Source organism: Macaca nemestrina, chromosome 3, assembly GCF_043159975.1.
Source record: "Macaca nemestrina isolate mMacNem1 chromosome 3, mMacNem.hap1, whole genome shotgun sequence".
In the NCBI taxonomy this organism is placed as follows: Eukaryota; Metazoa; Chordata; class Mammalia; order Primates; family Cercopithecidae; genus Macaca; species Macaca nemestrina.
This window is the reverse complement of record NC_092127.1, coordinates 80,193,764-80,217,215: the sequence shown is the minus strand read 5'-3', so window position 1 is coordinate 80,217,215 and position 23,452 is coordinate 80,193,764. Positions and strand designations below refer to the sequence as shown.

At 36.9% G+C, this 23,452-nt stretch overlaps 1 protein-coding gene across 17 annotated transcripts in view; it reads right to left on the bottom strand.

Moving 5' to 3' along the window:
* Window positions 1-23,452, bottom strand: part of LOC105486272 (collagen type XXV alpha 1 chain) — a 507,117-nt gene that overhangs the window by 86,719 nt on the left and 396,946 nt on the right. For all 17 annotated transcript variants that reach the window (XM_011749078.2, XM_011749079.2, XM_071093205.1 and 14 more), the window contains 3 exons: window positions 6,396-6,449; window positions 4,428-4,454; window positions 1,962-2,006 (listed from right to left, as the gene is read on the bottom strand). In XM_011749078.2, the coding sequence (XP_011747380.2) occupies window positions 1,962-2,006; window positions 4,428-4,454; window positions 6,396-6,449 (126 nt within the window). The remainder of the gene's footprint in view (window positions 1-1,961; window positions 2,007-4,427; window positions 4,455-6,395; window positions 6,450-23,452) is intronic.

Genomic DNA, 23,452 nt, shown 5'->3' with positions numbered 1-23,452 from the left:
TCCTTTCTTTTAAGTGGAGGTTGGTAACTATGGCCAAATTCAGTTGGCCACCTGCAAGACCCAGGAGCTAAAAGTGGTTTTTAAGAATCAAAATAACAATAATATTTCATGACACATGAAAATTACATGAAATTAAAATTTCAGTGTCCAGAAATAAAGTTTTATTGGAACACAGCCTACTCACTTGTTTATGTGTTGTCTATGGTTGCTTTCATGCCATAACAACAGAGTTGAGTAGCTGTGACAGAGACCACATGGCCCACAAAATCTAAAATATTTATGTTCTGGCACTTTACTGACTTCTGCTTTTAAGCAAAAACAAGCAAGTCAGATGTAACACCAGGTTTATATATTTAGGGTTTCAAATTTTGACTTTGAGAGTAATCAGGGTATATCATTGGTCTCATTTGTATTAAACAGATTCATGCCATATTTGATTGCAGCACGATACTTAAAGTTGGCAGATAAATAAAATGGGCCTAGAGCAGTGATACTCAACTGTGGGTGGGTGGCTTTGTCCCCCAGGTAACATTTGACAATGCCTGGAGACATGTTTGATTGTCACAACTCAGAGGTGCTATAGGATCTTGTGGGTAGAGGCCAAAAATGATGCTAAACATCTGAGGGCCCCATAGCAGAGAATTATCTGGCACTAAATGTCAATAGTGCTGAGGCTGAGAAACACAGATCTATAAGAAACTGAGAGCCCACTCTAATTTCTAGACTCTTTGAATATAAATACAATTGCTACTTGGTGACATTAATTCATTCCTACCACACATGTCATATTTATATTAATATTTATGAGAAGGAAAAAGATAAATTTCTTTTTATTTTGTGGCTATGTTTTTATGACTAACCATTATCCATCTGTACTGTAATAATTTTCAAAGTGGAATAATTTCCAAAGTCTCAGCTGTAAGGTTAAATAAATACATCTTCATCACTCAATTACTTAGCCTGATTTAAATTAAAACCCATCTGACTTTATTCGATTTTCAATTTCTTAAAAGATCTTCTTAATCCTGAAAACATAGCACAAGTGAAGTATAACAACCTTCCTATGTCAGAGTATCTATAAAGTATGAATCCAAGCAAAAGCTGTAATGATAGACTGAGGAAAAATAAGAGAGGAGGTAGAAGACAAGCCCCAAAGCTACTGCAGTATAAATGCTAGTAAAGGTTTAAAAGACCCTTTGCCCAGGACAGAATACGAAGCCTGACAAAATATCCAGATTTAGTGGAATTTGAATTGAGGTAAATTTTCAAGACTGCATTAGAGGGTCTAATCAAGTGACATTAACTTATAATCAAACTTTTCTTTTCCTGTTCTTTTTAAAATTATTATTTCAATGGGTTTTGGGGGGAACAGGGGGTGTCTGGTTACATGGATAAGTTCTTCAGTGGCGAGTTCTGAGATTTTGGTGCACCCATCACCCAAGCAGTGTACACAACACCCAATGTGTAGTCTTTTATTCTCAGCCCCCTCCCACACTTTCCCCAAGGCCCCAAAATCCATTATATCATTCTTATGCCTTACAATCAAACTTTTACATCTCATTCCAATCCTCTGACATGTTCTCTCCTGAAACTGGTACAAACTGCATCACTTTAGGTCTCTATTTTCATATCCCTGAGTATAAGGGAGCATCCCATTTACACATGAATAAGTGTTTTAATTCCTTGAAAGCCATATTGCTGAAAACTTAGCTACACATTTTCTATAATTTTTGATATATCATTTTACTTTGAAAATGTTTTAATTTGTGGATAGGAGCTTGTGGAGTAATCACCTTTTATAAATCAAATACTTAAATGTTTTCTAATCTTGGAGAACGATCTCTGACCTTTTCATATTTAGCAACTCTCACTCATCTCTCCAAAAATCTCCCATCTTCGTATAACTTGAAATAAAATTTCTTGCTGATATATGTACCCTTTCATATCTTACAAAACTGTACCTTTTCGCCTGTGTCACCTTTGGGGCCGTTCTCTCCAGCGTCTCCCTGAGGAGGGGAAATAAGTGACACATGTAAAATACATTGGTGACATTAAGCAAAGAGTATTTTTCATTATTTTAAGCTTTCTTTCATGAACACTAGATATTAAAATCTGTTGCAAATGCTCTATAGAGCTAACGTATTTATACTTGACCAGTTGTCTGATATCAATAAAAGAAATTTTACTACAACTAACATGGCTGAACAGTTTTAAACTATTCCACAGTATTAACAGAAGACACTTGCTTATCTATCTTCCAATGCCTTATTTGGGCACCTAAAGCCTCCTTAATTCTGTCTCTCCTCAAAGCTCCACTCAAACAAAGGTCTTCTTCTGACAGTTCCCTGAATATGCCATGGGACTTACCACCTCTGAGTCCTTCTTCATACTATTTCTGTCACCTGGATCCCTCGCCTCTCTTTCCCTTTCCATCTGTATAAATCCTGCCCTGTCTTCAAGCATATCTCAAATCTCCAGGGCCTCAAAGTACATGGGCCCTCAAAATCTGTGGACTGAATATTTATTTATCTGGGCCTACATGGTTTGCATTTGTGAAATGAATGTTTTATGCTTTACTAGAAAAATTTTAAAAATCATAGTTTATGCTTTTTTGTTGTTATTTTTGAGACTTCCCATGCCTGTTCCTTCACTGACATCTCTTTTTTGCCTACAGAGCAATGCATTAGGGAAATAAAGCATTCGTTTATTATCCATGCTTTCTTCCTTCAATTCTGAATTCTTCAATATAAGTCTTACAATATGTTATGTGGAAATGTTATGGACTTTGGAGCCAGGGAGACAGCCCAGTTCCAGCACCTACTGGGCAAATGAGATTCTCTTTGCATCAGGTTTCTCCTGTGCAATGTAAGGGAAAGGATAATTTACACAGTTATAAGAAATAAGTGCTACACTGTGTGGAAAGCAACTAGGACAGTATCTGGCACATCATAAGCTATTAATGATACCAATGCATTACTATTCACATATTCCATAGCTGGAATGCAGTCACTTTTCTATTACTTAAAAAGTTTCTCAAAATAGGACAGAAACTATTGATCATAACTTTCTTGGGAGAGGGGAGAAAGGAAGTTGGGAAGGGAGACTTTCATTTTTTCTCTGTATTTTGCTTTATTCTTTCAAATAAGCATGAAGTCAGTCTGCTTGGGCATTTGTTTATGGTGACGAATACACTGCGGCAGGCCACGAGAGCCTGGGACACTTTCTCTAATGAATGCCTGGTACGGTGCTGATACTGCTCTTTTTCCCTCCTAAATTCTATACAAAAGAGTCACCCAGTGACTAATTAATTTCAAATTAATTACCATGAACTGATTGGATGCTAAATAAATGCCCTAGTAATGTGTTATGAGGGACCTTTGATAGGCAGTTGATTTGCATGCTTTTTATAAAATTGCACAAAAATCCCTCTATTAAAAAACAAAACAAACAAACAAACCTTCTTAGTAGGGAAACTGGCTGAGAGTAATTGCAAAGCGAAGGGTTTAACTGAACTGCCCCCTCAGGAAACTGCCCTTTCCACCCACATATTTTGCTACCCCTCCACTAATGTTTTTGTTTTCTTTACAATGTTGAAAAATACAGTTGTAATCAAGAATTTTTCTTGATCTTTAGATAAACTTCTTTTGAGATTAGAGGTTATAAAACTCATTTGTCAGAAAGACCATATCACTTACGAAGAGCATGATGCAGTAACTTGGTAGTTTCCTACTCAGCATATTTTTCAAACACTATTAAAATAAGTAGCATGAGAACCAGGAAAATAAGTATCATAACATGCAATCAGAGCCTAAAAATAATCAGGACAGGCCCAAGTAAGGAAAAGAGTCTAGGATAATTTAACACTCTGCTTTTCCTATTTCTCTTTTTGGTTTTTATGGGAATTCTTTGTGGGCAACCTTCAGATAATTGCTGCAGGTAAACATCTGTATCCCTTTAACCTAGTGACATCAGAAGCAGTAGAGAGAGATGTGGGTGCTTGGAAAAGTATTAGAACGGCATTAGCAAGTAGGCAGACCAGATTTTGCAGGCCTAAGGATTTTTGAAACCCATCTAAAAGCCTGATACAGAATGTTTAAATTTGCTCCCTTTCTCTTCATTTTTAAATATTTGTTCTGAAGGTACATCGGCACCTTTCTCTTTATTTTTTAAAAGTTTTTTTAAACCCAAATTTTTGTCTATACATAAGAATCACACTATTTCCTCCTTCCACTAATTAACAGTTTGAAAAAACACAGGGGTCATTGTATCTATATCTATATATCTATATCTATCTACCTACCTACCTACCTACCTATTAATCTACCCACCCATCCATCCATTCATGCATACAGTTTAGTTTGGGTACTTCTTTGGTATGCTGCTGGTGGGGAGTAGGGAGAGAGGAATACAGGCAGAATCATTCTTACCTTTTCACCTTGTTCTCCAGGTTCTCCCTGAGCAAAAGGACAGAGATTGGGTGACATCACATCATAAAACATCTAATTTTATGATCCTTATTAAACAAAACAGATATTGAACTTACTAGGTAAGTTATGCATGACACTTTCTATTTTGGCTACATGTAGTTGCTATATGAAAACAAATGATAAAATGAGTTTCCTGGAGAATGTGAGCATGAATATCAATTATCAAATGTAATCTTAATTTTTTGCTTTTATAGCACTAAGAAATGTATTTGAAGATTATCATCCAGAAACTGGCTTTTGGAGCACTAAGGAGAATGATGGTGTGGCAATTCAGTATCTTGAGAGGCTTCTTAGCGTACAATTTTCATTCTGCTAAAACTCAGAGTTAGTAAGGTGGACTAGCATGTTTTTCTGAAAATCCTTTTATTCAAAGCATTTCCTGGTTTGTAGATCATTTCAAGGTTCTAGGTTGCCAGGGTAGTTACCCAATCTGTCTTGCCCTAACATGATCATAAACAGTCCTAATATTGAACCCCTTACAATATCATAAACTCTCTTTAGCTTCTGGTAACCAGCATGTTCCAGATCAGGTATATTTTAGGAGGCACCTTCAGGAAAGACACTAGAATGGGGCAGAATTGAAGTGAGTTTAGGAATGATGTCCTTACTCAAAATGATGACCTGGATGGCATGAGGACTAAAATGCAAAATGGTGCCCTGAAGAGAATCTCATTTTCACTTTACCCAGCAAAGAACAGAGGTTGGAGCAGCAGAGTAGGAGTCCTAAAGTAAATCATATACATTATGATGTAGTTTCCTATGAAAAGCCTGAGTGAATGTTGCCATAAGATCAGACTGCTTTGGAAAAAAGATGAAATAAAGCAATTATCTTTTTTTTTTTTTTTAATTTATAACCCACTGCAGAAGTCAGTTTGGAAGCAAGACTCTTTTCTCTGGAACTCAATCTGACCCTTTGGCTTTCTGCATTTCTGGTCACCTTCACTGCTCAACACCCATCCTGACGGTCGCTAGGCAACACCAGAATAGCACTGTGAACATACATTAAGCATTAACTCCTATTGTCTGACGTTTTAGCATGGAGAAAGAGAGAGAAGAAGACAGGAAAACAGCTAGAGTCCCAAAAGGAATATTTTCTTTCCTCTCCTGCAGGACAAAGGACAGGTCTATAAATTTAAGGTCTGTCCTAGGCGCCTGTCAATAGCAAATGATCTGTAAAATCAGCTGACAGGCATCTGTGGGTAGGAATACATACCAGCACAGCTGATGGGATTAGACATTAGTTTTGTACTTCAAGGGATGTTCGCTCATCAAAGGATTTGGGATTTGGCTGCCTGCTTGATTTAAACTAAATTGTCACCAATCTTTTTATATTTAACTGATTCAATTTTTTTTAAGAAACAAAGAAAACTTGGAATAAAAAATCTTCATTACATTTTTCCCCTATTTAGTAATTCAGACTACATCAATTTTTAAATTTTAAACATCTTTAATCTGCCTTCATCTGATTAACTGGTTATGTTGTGTAAGAGTTGGAGGTGGGCAAATCTTGGGGAAAAGCCATAGTGAATGTCATCTTTAGTAAAGCATATGTAAATATCAAAATTTTAGGCAATATGGACATGACCTATGTTTTTATGTACCCATTAAGTGGTAAAATGACAACAGTCAGATTTGAAACATAGGCCTACTCATGTTATTTAAGTATCTCAGAATAAAGATGTTAGACAATCACATCCCATTTATTTTTCTGCATTTAATACTAATGAGAATCACAAATGTAATTAATTCATTACTAACAAAGTTCTATACTGTAGCATAGTATACTATTCACAAAATACTCATTTAAGTACAACCGGTGAGATTGTTAAAAATTGTATTAAATAATAGCTTACAATTTCCTGACAATTCATGTGTCAAATGATTCTGCTTGACTTTATTTGTACTAACCTTTGGTCCTGGTATTCCATTCTGTCCTACTGCTCCAGGCAACCCGGGCTCACCCTCAAAATAGAAAAATAGATACTACTAAGTAAAATAGACAAAATCAATACATTACATGGATCATTAGAGGAGACAGCCATCTAATAATTCTCTAGAAATAGATAAAGAATAAGTGACTATTAGTTTAAATTCAAGTTAGCTTCCATGGTCCAAAATGCTGCACGTAATGGAGCAAGGATACAACGGGATTAATTTCCTTTGTTCAGTCTTATCATCATTAAGAAAACTGAGGCAACTTACCAGCGGAAATTAATATCTAGCATGTTGCTGGGTACATTGTGAACATCAAATAAATATTTTCTGAATGAGTAAAAGACATCTGAAAATACAAGACTCTCTTGGCAAAAAACTTTTAAGTGATTCATCAGCTCAGAAAAAGAAAGAATAAATCATTCTGTTTTCACATTAGACTTAAATGAACATTTACAAACCTAAATCTTGAAGAACATACACATCTTTGAACACCTACTTAATTCATTTAGACACACTGACACGAAAGTAAACGCTAAAAATAGCTTTGGTTTTTCTTTCCAATTTTATTATAAAAAGAAGAAGAATAAAACATTCAGACTTATGGATCTCATTGTCATATCAAGCGATACGCTTTTGGACAAAAGATGATGGCTATTAGGCTAGAAAAAATTTCCTATTTCAGAAAGATGATGATGTTTACCAGTCTTTCAAGACTCTGAATCAGCAATTGTTTTCCAAAGAGGCAAAGCTCCCTGAAGTGCCCAGAAACAAGGAAAAGATACTTTGGCCCTTTATGCTTCTATGTGGCTCAAACTTACAGCAACTAGAACTCTGTTCTCATTTTAAAACATTCTGAAAGCCCTTCACTGTGTGCCCCAATTACTGGACAACCTTCTTCTTTCCATTGAGGCCAGTAAAGTTGCTCCTTAGTTGATTTTTAAAAAATAGACTTTATTGTTAGAGCAGTTTTAGGTTCACTGCAAACTTAATTGATTTTTGAGAATGTTTTCTAAGTCACCTGGAGGGCAGGAATTCTGTCACTTTTACATTTGTGTTCTCAGCTTCAAATACATGTATGTTAATAATAATAGTAACATTTCTTAAGTGCCAGGATCTTTATAGTCATTGACTCAATTCTCACAAATTTCCATGAGGTAGGTACTATTTTTATCTCTATTTTACAGGCAAAGAAACTAAGGCACAGAAAAGTTAAGTAATTTGTCCAGATTTACATAACTATAGTCAGGACTTGAACTTTCATGGCTTAAGAAGTTATGCTCTGGTTTAAGAAGTTATGCTCTTAACACCATGTTACACTGATAAGTGAATGAATATATCTAGGAATTGGGAGAGAGTAGATGATGAGTATTTCTATCTTAATTATTATTTGGTTTATAGTCCCACTTATAAATGACTGTCAGAATATATAGAAACCTGAATTAAATATAACCTACATAGAGATGATTTTTTAATATCTACCAGATAAACTAAGCAATGTGAAGCTTGTGGTGTCTTTCCAGAATAGCGAAAAGTATTTTACTATTATAGTGGATTATTAAAATTGCTAAAGTCTTAACCTCCTGGAAAAAAATTCTGCTTCCTATATAAAGTCACACTGTAATTGTAACTCTTGCACTTTCCTTGGTAAAATGGGAAAAAATGTTGACTTAGAATAATGATGGTCATTACGGGGAAATTTTGATATGCCATTTGTACATAACAAAGGATAAGAACTTGGAAACAGAATACATCCTGAAAAAGGAGTATCATTTACTGTGCAACCAGAAAAAGACCTATGGAGTCTGCTTGCTTCAAAGAATCCACAACAGGAAGCACTAATATCATAACTCATGGTTTAATGCAAATAAGAGATGCCGCCAGGAAACAAGGCAAACTTTGTTTAGACTTTCAAAGAATAACCATTGTAGCAGAGTTATTTTTTTAAAAACTGGTTAAGCCTCTGGAACAGGACAAAAATTCATGCTGAGATTTTGAAGCAAGGAAGAGAAATGTTGCTGAGGTATCTGCATAACATTGTCCTTAATATATGAACATTGAGGGACTAAAGCTTGATCTCCTTTTTTTCTTTGATTTTTTATGTTGTTAATCTTTAACATAAAAGGCAGCAAAAAATGGTACCTGTAATCCCCATCGGTCTGTAATAATTGTTTTCATTTTGTCCCGTCTCCTTCTGGTCTTTGTTATTTACGGTTACATATTTTCAAGCAATTGTAAACATATTGCATAGCTTGATGTTCTGATTTTTTAAACCTTTATACGCACATTTGTTTTCACACAGTATTTGTGAACACTGTCTTGTGAATAGTTTAATCATCTATCAAAGTCAGGTGTGATCATTTGTTTAATCAGTCCCACATTGTTGAATACTCGTGTTCTTCCAATTTTTACTATTAAATATAAACTAAAATAAACACCTTTGTAAATATACTCATATTTTTCTGTCAAATAATTTAATTATGATAAATTATCTAAATTTGTTTTATTAGTCAATGGAAACATTTTATGGCACTAACTGCATATTTCTAAATTGCTTTCTAAAAGAGTTCTGAGTTTTATTTGCTTTTATAGGCACTTTAAAAAGTTTTTCATAGGCATTGCTTTTATAGGCATCCACTCTGTGTTACTTTTTCAAAACGTTTTACAACAATGGTTTTTCACAACAGCATTGAATATCACAATTTTAATTATTTTTGTGGCCATTTTAATATGCACAAATGAGAGCTTACTGTTTTTCAGTTTTAAATTTTTTACTTGTAAGCTTAAATATTTTCTGATGGGTTCATAATTTAAGTAGGTATTCACAAAATGTTACAGCTGAAAAGTGAATAAAGCTAGAGGAAAAAATGACTGATAGCATTTTACCTTTATAATAGTTATATCAAGCAACACATACCCCAAGTTAGATTAAGGGACTACAGAGCATTCTGTTATTGTCCACACTTAGTTTCCCAGGTTCTGTGCAAAGAATATAAAAGATAAACCACTGTACAAGTCTGAGTTTCATAGCCAAGCTACAGGAGTCTGTAGGTGCTGATTATTCAACTAACAGTGAAAATTTACTATATGTTCTACTGTGGACTGAGTGTTTCCTGAGACATAAAGATGAAATAGACATGACAAGTGCCTGTGCCCAAAGAGCTTATTTTTGAGTGGGGGAAATATATACATATATGTATACATATACACATATACATATACACATTAGGGGGCATCTAATTGAGTTCATGAAACATTTTTGGGGGAAAGTTTTCTTGCACTTCATGAAGTAAGAAACATAATAAATAGAAATCAATGAGAAGTCTTACTGAGGGATAAAGCATACATCTTGTATTAATATCTTTCAATATATCAGGACAAAAATGATTATCATGAATCCTCTAAATAAAGTTATCATGATGTTACACTATTACATAATAGTGAACATGTACATATACAGAAAAATATATCAGAAAGGTACAAACAAAAAAAATGGGAACCAGGTTGTGTGTGTGTGTATGTGGGTGGGGGGAGCTGGTCTCATGTTTGTTGCACAATCTATCCATCTATTTCTGAACACATTTCATACTTAAAACAGAGGGTATTCCATAGATGGTAATAAAGAAAAACGGCAGCTAACATCTTAACCACAGGTAGATTAATGGAGTTTTGTCTACTATACTTTAAATTTAAAGGCTATTCCCAGTATGACCATTCCCAAATGGCCATTTCCATTTTAGGCTGAAAACAAGTTGGACTGACTTTTAAGAAGGATGGCTTGCTGCTTTCATTTTTCAAAAAAAAAAAAAAAAAAAATCCAACTCTTTTGGAACTCTAATGTAAAACATTACTCACAGCCATTACAATTATTTCAGGAACTGTCATTCAAGGGCTACTTGAATGAATAGTTAAGGATAAAAAGAAATGCGGTTTTCTTACAAATACTGAGTGCTCAAAGGAAGTGTGTCATCTAGCAGTAATATTGCTCATCATCACTTGAATCACGATAGATTTCCTTTCTGGAAATTGGAATAAGAATGGAATGGACCTACACGTTATACCTGGAAAATGAGCAGAGTTTAAACCTGTGTTGTCCAATTGGTACCACTAACCACAGGCAGCTATGGAGCAGTGGAAATGTGGCTAGTCCTAATGGAAATGGATATAAGTGCAGAATACAATTTTAAAGATTTAGTAGGGCAAAAAGTGTAAAATATCTCACTAAAAATGTGAATATTATTATTCTTGAAATATTAATTCATATCATGTTAAAATGATAATTTTGAATAGACACTGAGTTTAAAAACTATATTATTAAAATTAATACTACTTCTTTTTACCTTTTTCCAATGTGATCAACTTAAAAATTGCATATGCAGTTTGTATTTGAGGCTTGCATTATATTTCTGCTTCTCTCAAGCATTGGTTTAAACTATAAAAGTATTTAATTATTAGAAGACATCATGAACCAAAAGCCTTTAAAAGCAAGGAAGGAGTACTATCAGTATTAAAGCAAGTCAACATACAGCAAGACTTCAAAATGGAGACTCCACTCCATTGCATATGCAGTTAAAATGCACCAGAGAACTCTGCCAAGCTGGAGCAGTATGTGGCGGGTGGAGAGACTAGAAGCAAGCTCTGGCTCAGGCCAGAGTGGCTTTTGGAGGGTCCAGGAGATCAAGTTCTTGTGTGTAACATGGCACAGCCAGTCTCTGTACTGTCTGTATGGTAAGCTAGTGGTTAGAGGCTGACTCTAGGGACCAACTAAAGGAGTTCTTTCCCACCCACCAGCTTCCAACATTCTCTTAAAAGCAAGTCAGGCATAGAGCTCTTTCACTCAGTTCTCTGCAAGCCTGTCCCATCTCATTCAAAATAAGAGCCGACATCCTTACAATGGCCCCAGCCCCACATGATCTGACTCCTACTGCTCCTCTGACCTCCCTTCTGCTGCCCCCTCACATACTCCAGCCACACTGAACCCCGTCCCCACCTTGCTCCAGTGTGGAAAGTAGCCGCCTGCCCAGGGCCTTTGCACCTGGGCGTTCTCTAATGGACCTCCTATGTTTTTTCCTCAGATAGCCATAGGATTGCTCTCTCACCTCCTTTAGCTTTGAATCAAGCATCCCCTTACTACATGGGTTACCCCTGAGTTTCCCCCACTCCCCTAACCACATCACCACTCCCTGTAAAGGTATATGCCTGTGCCTTTCTCTATTATACCAACTGCGACCTAAGATACAACTTTGTGTTTCTTTTTGGTCTCCCGCCATTAGGACTTTCAGGTTTGGCAAACAAAAATATAGGAGACGGAGTTAAATTTAAATTTCAGATAAATAATGAATCATATTTTAGCTAAATATATTCCAAATATTAAATGGGACATAGTCATATTAGAAATTCTCAGTTGTTATGGAAATTCAAATTTAATAGGGCATCTTATATTTTATCTGACAACTCTATTTTCCACTCCCATACCCCCATCACCACTAGACTATGAGCTCCTTGAGCAGAGGACTTGGTCTATTTAGCTCATTACTCTTTCACAGCGCCTATTAAAACCACTCACACATAATAGCTGTTCGGTACATCAGTGTTAGAGGAATGAATGAATACAGGAGAACCAAATGCGTTAAGCCTACATGAAGATGTGAAGCACTGAATAGGCCAGGTAGGAAACGAGACAGCAAGGCTGCCCAACTGGGAGTTTGGAAAATAGTATAACTGTCACGGCAAGAGATGGCTCTGTCTCAGGCACCTGCAAGGCAGCCGCCATGGGAAAAGAGAAGGGAGCAAGGAAAAGATGGGAGAAATGTTAACTCTGCAGTGGCGCACCTCCAAGTTGTGCCCAGGTCAGTCTGAATCGCTAGGATTGAAGGACACAGGCCCAGCATGGGGTAGAGTGAAGTGAGGTGAGTGTGAGTTAGAAGAGGAGTCTGGGAAGGGCAGGGTGACAGCAATGAGAACGTCAATGTCTTCCAAGAAAATCCCTCCAGGACTCTGTTGGGGGAAGAGTGTTTACCTAGAGGACTAAAGGCTCCAGCAATTCAGCCTGTGGGTCCAGAGCCTGGGGCATTGTCGACATTTCCATGTACTGCTCATCTCTTCCGTCTGCTTCTTCCTTCACCCCCAGTGCCTCAGGTGAGGGGCGAGAAGTAGCTGGGACGATGCTGGTTCTATAAATTTTCATGTCATCTAAAGTTCCCCAAAGACCCTCTCAGAATTTACGCAAGTGTCATCATTTACTCCATGAACTCACTAACATCTGCTTTTCCCTAAGCAGGAGCACTCACAAAACAGTGAAATATTTTAGTGAAAGGAGCCAAGCCAGTCATTCTTAACAGAGGAAGAAACATTCAGAGAGAGGAAGTAACTTTTCCAGAGACAAAGAGCCACAAAGAGGTAGATGTGAGATTAAAACCCAGGTCTTCTGATTCCTCATCTTGTGTTTCTTCTATTCAAGCAGCTTGTGTCTAAAAATATTATTCAATTTTATCATGTTTCTTTTCTGTTTAATTTTCACATAAAATAGTAAAGTGGCTTTAGGACACTAATACCAGCCTAATACCATAATACCAGCTGTTCCACATAATAGCTGTTCAGTACATTGGTGTTAGATGTACTGAACTTCCAGTTCTATGACAAAGAACAAATTGCTTATGCTTCCATTCGGGCTGTTTTTCTCTTGTAAAGTGTGTGGGGCTGAGTCAAATATTTGCTTTCTTCCAACTCTAAAGGAGTAAGATTTATTACTGTTACTAGTTGTTGCTGTTGCTGCTCTTGTTGTTGTTGTTGGACTAAAGACGTTACCCGGTCATTCTTTATTTCTTAGAGATCTGACTAAATTTGGCTCAAGTCTAAGACTTGCTTTTTCCAGTCCCCTGCTCAAGCCTTGCATCTATACATGTCTCTGCTTTGCCCCACACCAATTCACGTGGTTCAGTCAATTCTTCACCAGTTTCCTCAAGAATTCCTCTCTGCAGGAATTTCGTGAATTCAAGATTCACCATTTGGTCTTTCAGGAAGGCGTCATCACGGAGCTGAGTCTGTCTTCATCTTACTGGCTTCTCCTCTCTCCCTCTTCCACCTCACTGTTCTCCTTCTTCCCTCCCTCCTAGACCATCTTAGGAAATCGGCTTCTCTCTGTGTGTAGCAGTTCTGCAGTCTTTAGCTCCTACTTGCATCCCCAATCCCTGATTCTTTTTCCTTTTCATTCCTGGAAGCACAGGAAGCTGTGTAACACGCAAAAGTAAAAAGAGAAAACCCCTAGCCTGGACAATTAGGTTTGCTTATGCGTCAGAGAACTGGCATCCCTACTGGGTTATCTAAACAGCAAACTTCCTCCCTAAAATTAGAATCGTGTAACCGCCCAACGGGCTCATCTTGCCGGCTGCCCAGACAGAGCCAATTTATCAAGACAAGGGAATTGCAATGGAGAAAGAGTAATTCACACAGAGGTGGCTGTGCAGGAGACCACAGTTTTATTATTGCTAAAATCAGTTTCCCCCAAAACTCGGAGCTCAGAGCTTTTAAGGATAATTTGGTGGGTAGGGGCCAGTGAATTGGAAGCGCTGATTGGTTGGCTCAGAGATGATATCATAGGGAGTGGAAGCTGTTCTCTTATGCTAAGTCAGTTCCTGGGTGGGGGCCACAGAACCTGTTGTCAGGTGGAGGTGGGGCCATCCGGTTAGAAATGCAAAAACCTGAAAAGACATCTCAACAGGCCAATCTTAGGTTCACAATAGTGACGTAACTTGCAAATCTTATGACCTCTGGAATAACGGCTGGTAATATTTAGAATTCCAGCCCCTCTCATCCTTACTCAGTGGCTGGTGGCCTTTCATTCATTTTACAAGAACAGTTTAGCTTTTGGGAAGGGCTATTATTTAAACCATAAGTAAAATCCAAGACTAGTTCAACCTATGCCCAGGAATGGACAAGGACAGTTTAGAGGTTAAAAGCAAGATGGAGATGGTTAAGTCTGATATCTTTCACTGTCATAATTTCCTTAGTTATAATTTTGCAAAGGCAGTTTCAATCTCTTTGTCCACACTGGTAATGTGAATACTAAATAGTAGAAAAGCAGACAAGTATATCAGCCAGGAACTTAATACAAATACCCTTTTTTGGGTAATTTGCTGAAATGGGTCTTAAACTGTTTAATAACTAAATTTAACCTGGTGACCAAACCTTCCTTATGCCTTTTGAAAAATTACAAATGTTGGCCGGGGGCGGTGGCTCATGCCTGTAATCCCAGCACTTTGGGAGGCCAAGGCGGGTGGATCACGAGGTCAGGAGATCGAGACTATCCTGGCTAACACGGTGAAACCCCATCTCTACTAAAAATAAAAAAAAAAAAATTAGCTGGGCGAGATGGTGGTTGCCTGTAGTCCCAGCTACTCAGGAGGCTGAGGCAGGAGAATGGCGTGAACCCGGGAGGCGGAACTTGCAGTGAGTGAGTTGAGATCACGCCACTGCACTCCAGTTTGGGTGACAGAGCTAGACTCTGTCTCAAAAAAAAAAAAAAAAAAAAAAAACCCCAAAAATTACAAATGTCTAAAAATGATAAATAAGAAAACATGATAGTTGTATCAATAATCTAACAGTATGAGGTGTTTCAGAAATAAGTCTTCTCGTTAACACTTTTAATTTTAGATTTTCATACTGTTCATGTAGACAGAAATATATACAATACAATTTGAACAAAGGAAATGTAATGCAGAGAGATAGAAGTTTCCGGGGGGGGTGGGGTGGGGTCATGAAAGATACTAAATTGACTTTATCTGGGTGAAATTTACATAAATGAGAGGAATTATTTGCCTTGAGGACACTCACAAAATCTGAAGGTCTAAGTAGGAGTATGCATGGTCATCCTCTTTGTCTCTCCAGCCCTAGTTCTCTCTATGAAGTGCCTTGGGGATTACATGTGAACACCACAGCCTCCAAGCCCTGCCCACAGCTCCTCATCAACAGTGCTCCACAGCCACCCATAGGCTTAGGGGTGCACATGCTGGCAGGATGGTCCACTCTAGAATACAGATCTGGGGAGGGCCCAGTACTGACAATGGACTCAAGACAGATGAGGCAGGAACTCTTGGCTTCCAGGTACCTGAGACATGATCTGGAAGTGGGAAGACAAGACTATGGGCAGGCAAGTCTCCTTGGCCCTATGGACTCCTCACTTATAAGGAGGGTGATACCACAAGATGGACAAAGGAAGCTTAGAAGAGGGGCACTGCTCGCCTGCATCCAAGGGAAGCACTACCCAGCATCCCCTTTTAAAATAACATGAAAGATGCAAAAGTGAGCCCAAACCAGCCAGAGAGCATGATGCCACAGAGGGTTCTCCGTTTTGAATATAAAAATATTATCCTCAATGTACTCTTACGGGGGAAAAAGATTAAGAATAAAAGCTTACGAGATAGGAATATGAAATATCAAAATGGATGAAGGGAGTCATATGAAGTGAGCTTCTTAGGGCTGGGAAAAGTCAGATACAGCAGTTTTTCAGCTCCCTTCTGTTACAAGAATCTCTTCTAAATTAGACAATTCGTGTTTATTACAACTTTCCACTGGACTGGGATCACGAGAAAAGAAGTTTCAGCAGTAGTGGCCAATCCTCATCTGACATTCCCCTGGCAAGAGGTTGAGGAAAAGACCTCTACCCACGTGTCTCCAGTCAGAAAGGAGCTCAACAGAGTTGCTGTATATTTTGGGAAAGACACTCTTTCACGCTCTGAATGTAGATATGAAAGAATGCAGCGCCAGGAGTGATTGGCAGCCACCTTACAACTGAGAGGAAAGCGGGAACTAGGTTGACAGCAGGAACATGGAAGAAGGGCCAAGAGATGAAGGAACCTGGGTTCTTAGTGATGAAGTTTAGTTGTCGGTTTAACAAAGCCAAGCTGAAGACTGCATTAGCGCTGGACTTTCAAGCTCATATGACTTAAGGAAATACCTTTATTTTTTCACCTGGTTCTCTTAGGTTTCCATGACTTGTAACATAATGTGTCCTTGAAAATATATCCATTTTGAAAGTTTTAAAACCCAGCTAATTCTTTATTTCCTAAAGTATAGTTCTTAAAGATACTGTGTATAGTTTGAATGATAAATTATTCTTTCTCTTGGAAAGAGAATGTGTTTAATTATTAATAGAAATTTTAAATGTTTATGTCCAAGTGGAAAAATTCTAAAGGTCAATGAAGAGAATGAGATAATACTTCTTACTGATACTCATTTGGACACCTAGAGGTTTCTGAATCATGGAGGCATTAATGCCTCCAATTCAAAGAGGAAAACAATCTACTGTTATTTAACAGTCTTTTAATAGACAGTTATAAGTATTACTTCCTTTATCTTTTCTGATTAAACTTAGAGGTGAACATTATAATTCCTATTTGAAAAATGAGGAAACTAAGGCTCAGAGAAGGTAAGCAATTTGTCCAAGGTCATACAAACACCGAGCAGCAAAGCTAGGATTTTCTGAATTTAAAAATCCACACTCTTAACCACTACCGTGCAGTGGAAGCAGAATGCCTGGCTCTTAAGTTCTACTCTGCCACTAACACTTGGATGACCTTGGGCTTCTTTTACTCTTTCTGCACCTCAGTTTCCTCATTAAGAAAATGGAGATAATCATAGTGCCTATTTCACAGAATTGCTATGAGGACGAAATGAGCTAAGATGCCTGTAACACTTAGGACGCTGCCCAGCAGGTAATAAACACTGGCTACATTTTAGTAAATATGATATACTGCTTCTGTTCTCTGAACTAGGCAGAGAAGACAGAGAAGAGGATCCTGAAAGGAATTCAGTTTCTCATAAACGAATCCCACCAATGCTGTCTCACAGTTGGATCATGGCTACCCCTTGGCCATGTGGCCTGGCATCAAATAAATGGTACTGGGTAGATTTCACCTGTTATGATTTTTGATGATAAATTATAACATTACAGTCTTATTTTTAACACATATCTCAAAATCCAGAGTATCAGAGATTAGACCTAATGATACAAAAACAGGGTGTGTGGTTTATATTGACTTAGTATTTTAGTAGTCAGAAATTTTAAGGAAAAGCTGTCCATGATGAATACAAAAACCCTATAGTGATCAATAATATCAACAATACGGTGTTTTAGGAACAGAATTCTAAGACCAAGGTTATCTATAGTTTAAATTGTAAATATTGCAACATGGTGAAAGCTCCTCTTCTTTTGCCAACTCCCATTTATACTGCAAGCCTCACTGAAAGTCTCTGATCGGGGAAGTGCTCGCTCTTAGTCCTTTGCACCGGGCCAGGGAGCCCTGTGCTTTTCTGTTATAATACTTCACAATATTCTAATTTAAATATCTATAGAGTTTTCATATAATTATTCATTTAATCCCCCTAGTACCCATTAGCCTAGAAATTCCGTGAGGCAGAGACAGCTGTAAACTCAGTGTTCAGTTGGTGCCTCACACTTAGTAAGGGTTAAATAAATATTTGTTAAATGAATGATCGAGGAAATTCATAAGTGACTCAAAGAGTACATTTAAGGGAAATTTCTTTAAAAAGCTTTTCCCAATTATGGATACAATTTAATCAGATGTAATATGTCGGTATTTTTGTGATTTCTTCTATAAAATGCAGTGTCTTTTACATTAAAATAGAAAAGAGTGGATTTCATGATGTCATAATTCATTCATAAACATTTGCTTCGCTGTTTTTCTGTTTTGCAGCAGTGAGTGAGAAGCTTTACTTCCTCAGCTACCCCTTTCTCTCAGCAATCCCAATCCTTCAACTGCTTACTCTTCCTTCTCCCAATATTTTCATTTGCTAGAATAGTAACTGGTATCAAACTTTATAGTAACATGCCTAAAAACGTCAGGAGGAAAGTGGTTTTAAAGAAAATCTTACTATAATAGTTTTATTTCAAGCCAGCAGGAAAAAACCTCCTTCAACTAACTTTTTGTTTTCTCCTAAAGAAACCCAAAAATAATTACATGAAGAAAAGAAATATCTTGTGTTCTGCTTAACAAGTAAAATTGAGTGAAAAAAGTCTTTAAGAGTAGAGTAGGTTTTTGTATAAAAATGGCTGAGAATATATAAATCATTCTCAAGAATGGATGAAGTGACTTGACTTTATGAAATATCTGTAACAGGAAATGATGGTGCTTCTTTAAGAAGAAAGCATTCATGGTCATGTACTCTTGGAATTCTAATATATACAATTATTAATGTTAAAAAACTGAAAAATTAAAAAATATAATTCTCACTTTTAACACAAAAAAGATTGAATTGTTGTAAGATACTTTCCTTGAACTATTAACTAATCTGGAATCATCAATCAATCACTTAATTTAGTCTCAATATCTTTTCTTAAAGTTTAGCATTAGAAAGTCACAAATATATTGCGTAATAAATTACTGGGTAAATTCTGCTAAAGGAAAATTTTAAGCTAAGTAACTAGAAAACAAAAACAGCCCTACATGTTGAAAACCTTCAGGAATGTAGGTAGCAATAAATATATAAATAAATAACAAAAAAACCTGTGTTTAGTGTTTATAGTAAGTGAACGGGGAATAAAAAATATCGGATTTATTGTATTGTCCACTGCATAGACTTGAATCAATGGCTTAAGCTTTGAAAGTCTAAGAGCTTCAGTTTATCTGTTCTCTAAATATACTTACAATAAAAATGCCATTAAAAGTATGCTGTAAAGATTAATGTCAGTGAAGAACTGTGTGACCCAGGTATAAGAGATAAAAAGAAATTTCAAATGTCATAACTGTAAACTAATTACAATTTAATGTTACTTAAAAATCACATAGCTATTTGTGATGGATTCATAGGTGATACATTAATATCAATTTTTAAATTTATGTTATATTTGAAGTTTTAAAACTAACAATAAACTCTAGAAAACACTTAAAATTGCATGAATCAAGATCATCTGATATTTATCTCTTGGTTTGGAAACAATCCCTATGACTCTGCAGGCCTCAGAAAAATTCTAGCTTACATAGACATAAAAAATTTCATTTTAATCCTGAAAATCTTCAACATTATTTTTGTAGTAATCAAGAGACAAGGATGTGAATTAAGAGGAGTAAAAATAGGACTTTGTATGGACTTCATCTGTCTCGAGCTCTTTTTTTTTTTTTTTTTTAAGATGGAGTTTTGCTCTTGTTGCCCAGGCTAGAGTGCAACGGTGCAATCTTGGCTTACTGCAACCTCCACCTCCAGGGTTCAAGTGATTCTCCTGCCTCAGCCTCCCGAGTAGCTGGGATTACAGGCATGCACCACCATGCCCCGCTAATTTTGCATTTTTAGTAGAGACGGGGTTTCTCTATGTTGGTCAGGCTGGTCTCGAACTCCCGACCTCAGGTGATCCACCTGTCTCGGCCTCCCAAAGTGTTGGGATTACAGGCATGAGCCACCGCGCCCGGCCTCCAGCTCCTCTTTCACGGCATTTGCACAGTGTTGGGCACTAACTGCTCTTCAAATAAACTGTCATAGTGATTATCTGTTCTTATGGATGCTAAGAAAGATGTAAATCAGGAAAAAGTAGAAAAATACAGAGTTTTAATAACACCTTTTAACAGTTCAGATTTTTAAAAACTGACATAAGTATGTAAACGAAAATTGTAGACAGCAATCTATTTTGCCAAATAATTCTTCACTTTAAAAACACGTTTCGACCATAAAATTATTTTAAATAGCTCACATTTCTCCAGAGTATTTGAAGTAGGAACTAACTGATCAATATTCAAATATACATCACTTCATGTATTATATGTGTGTGTGTGTTTGTGTGCATGCACTCATGCACACACACATGGTAGGGGAAAGAATACATTATGGAGGATAAATAAAATGTTAGTTATATGTTTAAACCAACAAGATCTTCAGGAGAATTACATTATTTTTGTGTTCAATATAATTAGCCAAAGAAGAAATAGATAACATTTTATATTTTTGGGTAGGATTTGCATTAGATCTGCCCTAACTGCTTGGTTGGTGGAAACAAATCCAAATTACGAAAACATCAGCTTTCAGAATTGGGAACAGAGGATGCTGAAAGCTAGTTGCATTGGAAACAAGACATGGGGGATGGGGGACTTTTTGTGTACTCATAGTATCTCTGAGAAACTTAGGGATAAATTGGTACAGCTTCTGCTCTCATTTTACAAATGAAGCCCCTTTGAATGCGGAGAGAAAAGGAGTCCTTCAAAGGCTACACAAGAGGTGAAAGAGTACAGAGTGTTCTGACACAAGGACAGGGATCCTACATCAGCCCGCTGGTGACTGTGCTTTCATAATAATGTGAAACGTGTCTTGTATCTATAGCAGTGACATTCCAACCACCCAGTCCTTAAGAGCTGGGGCCCTTAGTCCTTAGGGTCAGGGAGACAGCCAGGGTACAGAGAACACATTCTACCTCTACGTATAATTCTGCATATTCATTTCCTCTCTGTGAGGAATTCAACTGGCTTTTCCTCCCTGCTTGAATGTAAGTCTAGGGCTCATTTGCTGACACTTTTTTTTTTTTTTTTTTTTTTGAGACAGGGTCTCACTATGTTGCCCACGCTGGAGTGCAGTGGCACGATCACGGCTCACTGTAACCCTGAACTCCTGGGCTCAAGCGAGCCTCCCACCTTGGCCTCCCAAAGTGTTGGGATTATAAGCATGAGCCACTGTGTCCAGCCTGCTGAAATTCTTAAGGCATGAGAATACTACTGGAGGAATATGTTGCCTAATTAATACTACAAGGTCTGTCTCTATAGTGTACACTGGAACCTTAGAAAGGTTAAGTGACTGGCCCAAATGAGGACATTCTCTCTCAGATGCAGAGACCATGCCCTTTTCTCTGTACCACACTGCCTCCTACATTTCACAGAAGGATGTTCTGTAGCCCTTCATAGGTTGTGATGCCAGAAGGGGCAAGATTGGAGTCTAATACCATGCCACTGCTTAAGCAAGTCCTTTCTCTTAATGAAAAACCACTATAAAAATAAATATTTAGATTAGCAATCAAGGTGATCAAAATGTAAAATATAATGTGTAGGAAAAATGTCATGCCAAGTTTATGTGCTAAGGCCTTCACCTATTTTGCCATCCTGAATGGATGGACAATGTTCTATGGGAAACAGAGCATTTTTGTCTTCTTTTTTTCTTTCTCTCTCTCTTTCTTTTTTTTCAAATAGAGACAGGGTTTCACCATGTTGCCCAGGTTGGTCTCCAGCTCCTGAGCTTAGGCAATCCTCCTGCCTTAGCCTCTAAAAATGCTGGGATTATAGGCATGGGACACTACGCCTGGCCAGTGTTTTCTTAAAAAAGTATACTTTTCTTTCTTTTTTTCAAACATAAGAAGAGAATTTTTTATTCCCCAGGGTTTTTTGTTTTGTTTTGTTTTGTTTTTTGAGTGTTTTGGCCATATTTCTTACTTTTTTCTTTTTAAGAGATAGGATCTCACTATGGTGCCCAGGCCAGACTCAAGCAATCCTTCTGCCTCAGTGCCCCCAAGTAGCTGGATATTATTTGCCATATTTCTGATGGCTTAGAAATTATATCCTCTCCTAACCACTGTCTGAAAACTTTTCTAAGTATCAAAAGTACTCTTTTGGAAAAAGCAAAATTGTATTGGAGAAGAAAATGTTTTCTCAAGACAATTTAAGGATATTGAGGTGCTCTTACTAAAAAAAAATTATGTCATTGTAAGCTCCTTTCTTAGAAAAACAAATTCTAGAGTTCAAGACTCCAGAAAAACAAAGTCTAGAGTTCAAAAAAATTGTTTAAAAACAAATTCTAGAGTTCATTTCATATGCTCATATGCTCTAAGTACGTAAAATTATTACTCTATTGCCAGTTTTGTTTTTACTAAGTGACCTGCTGTTTCAGTGAAGGAGACTCGTGTTTTTTACACTTTCTTTTCCTAAAAATGATACAGCAAATATTACAAATGTTAAGTAAAGACTAGACCTAACAGAAATTCCATACACAAAGCTTTAGGTTTAGTTCTCTGAAGGAGGGAAAACAAATTTAAATTACATTTTGCTGATGCCTTCATAAAAGTGTGAAATCATTTCATTTCCCTGGGTTTTACAGAAAACACTTTTAAAATGCCACAAAGATGTATAACAAGACATAAAACTGCAAATATTAACTGTCTATTTCCTTGAAATATAATTTAAACTTGGTGACTAGGACAAGAAAATGTCACATTCCTTTCTCTTGCTAAGGAAATCGCATATTTCCTTTGCAAAAATAAAGAATATGCAGTCTTCAAAAGGTATATGTGACAGTTTTAGAGTTGTTTTGTTTCACGTTAAAAGTTTCTATAAATTTTCATGATTGTCTCAAAGTTGAAAAATGAAAAGAAACAAAGAAGAAAAAGGAAAACATTATTAACCTTAGGCATACAAGTTTTGTTTTTCACCAATGTCAAAAACAATATTTATGCCGTATCTGTATTATGTTCTTTCTAAATGTTATCTTGAGTTATATAATTTTCAGATCCATCTGAGAATGAATACACTTTTAAATTTTTGCTTAGGTTTCCCTCCATGATCTGCAATATTCTAAATCTTCTGTCTTTGCCAGGATTTGTGAAGCAAACGGATATGCATTTTACTAAGTGGGAAACGTAGCTGTGACATGGATGGTTAACTACTGGTGAGTGTGCGGTGTTTCGTTTATGGACTAAAGGACACCATAAGCCTTGGCTAAGAACATTAATTTCATGTGGGAATTGAGTACTTCTGGGAACAGAGAGCCTCTTAAAAACATAGATCAACTGAATTTTCAGAACTCCACTGAACTGAAGTGAAGGAAAAGTTTAATGGTAATATCAAATACAGTCTAAAGACTTTACATCTATTTACTCCCTTAACTCTCATTGACTCTATTAGGTAGGCACCGCCATTGTCTCCCTTTACCGATGAGAAACTGAGGCCAGAGAATTCCAAGGACTTTGCCAAAATTCACACAGCCTCTGAGTGGTAGACTCATGCTCTTAGCAACTTACTAGGTTTAAAGTTGTGGTTGTTTATGTCTTA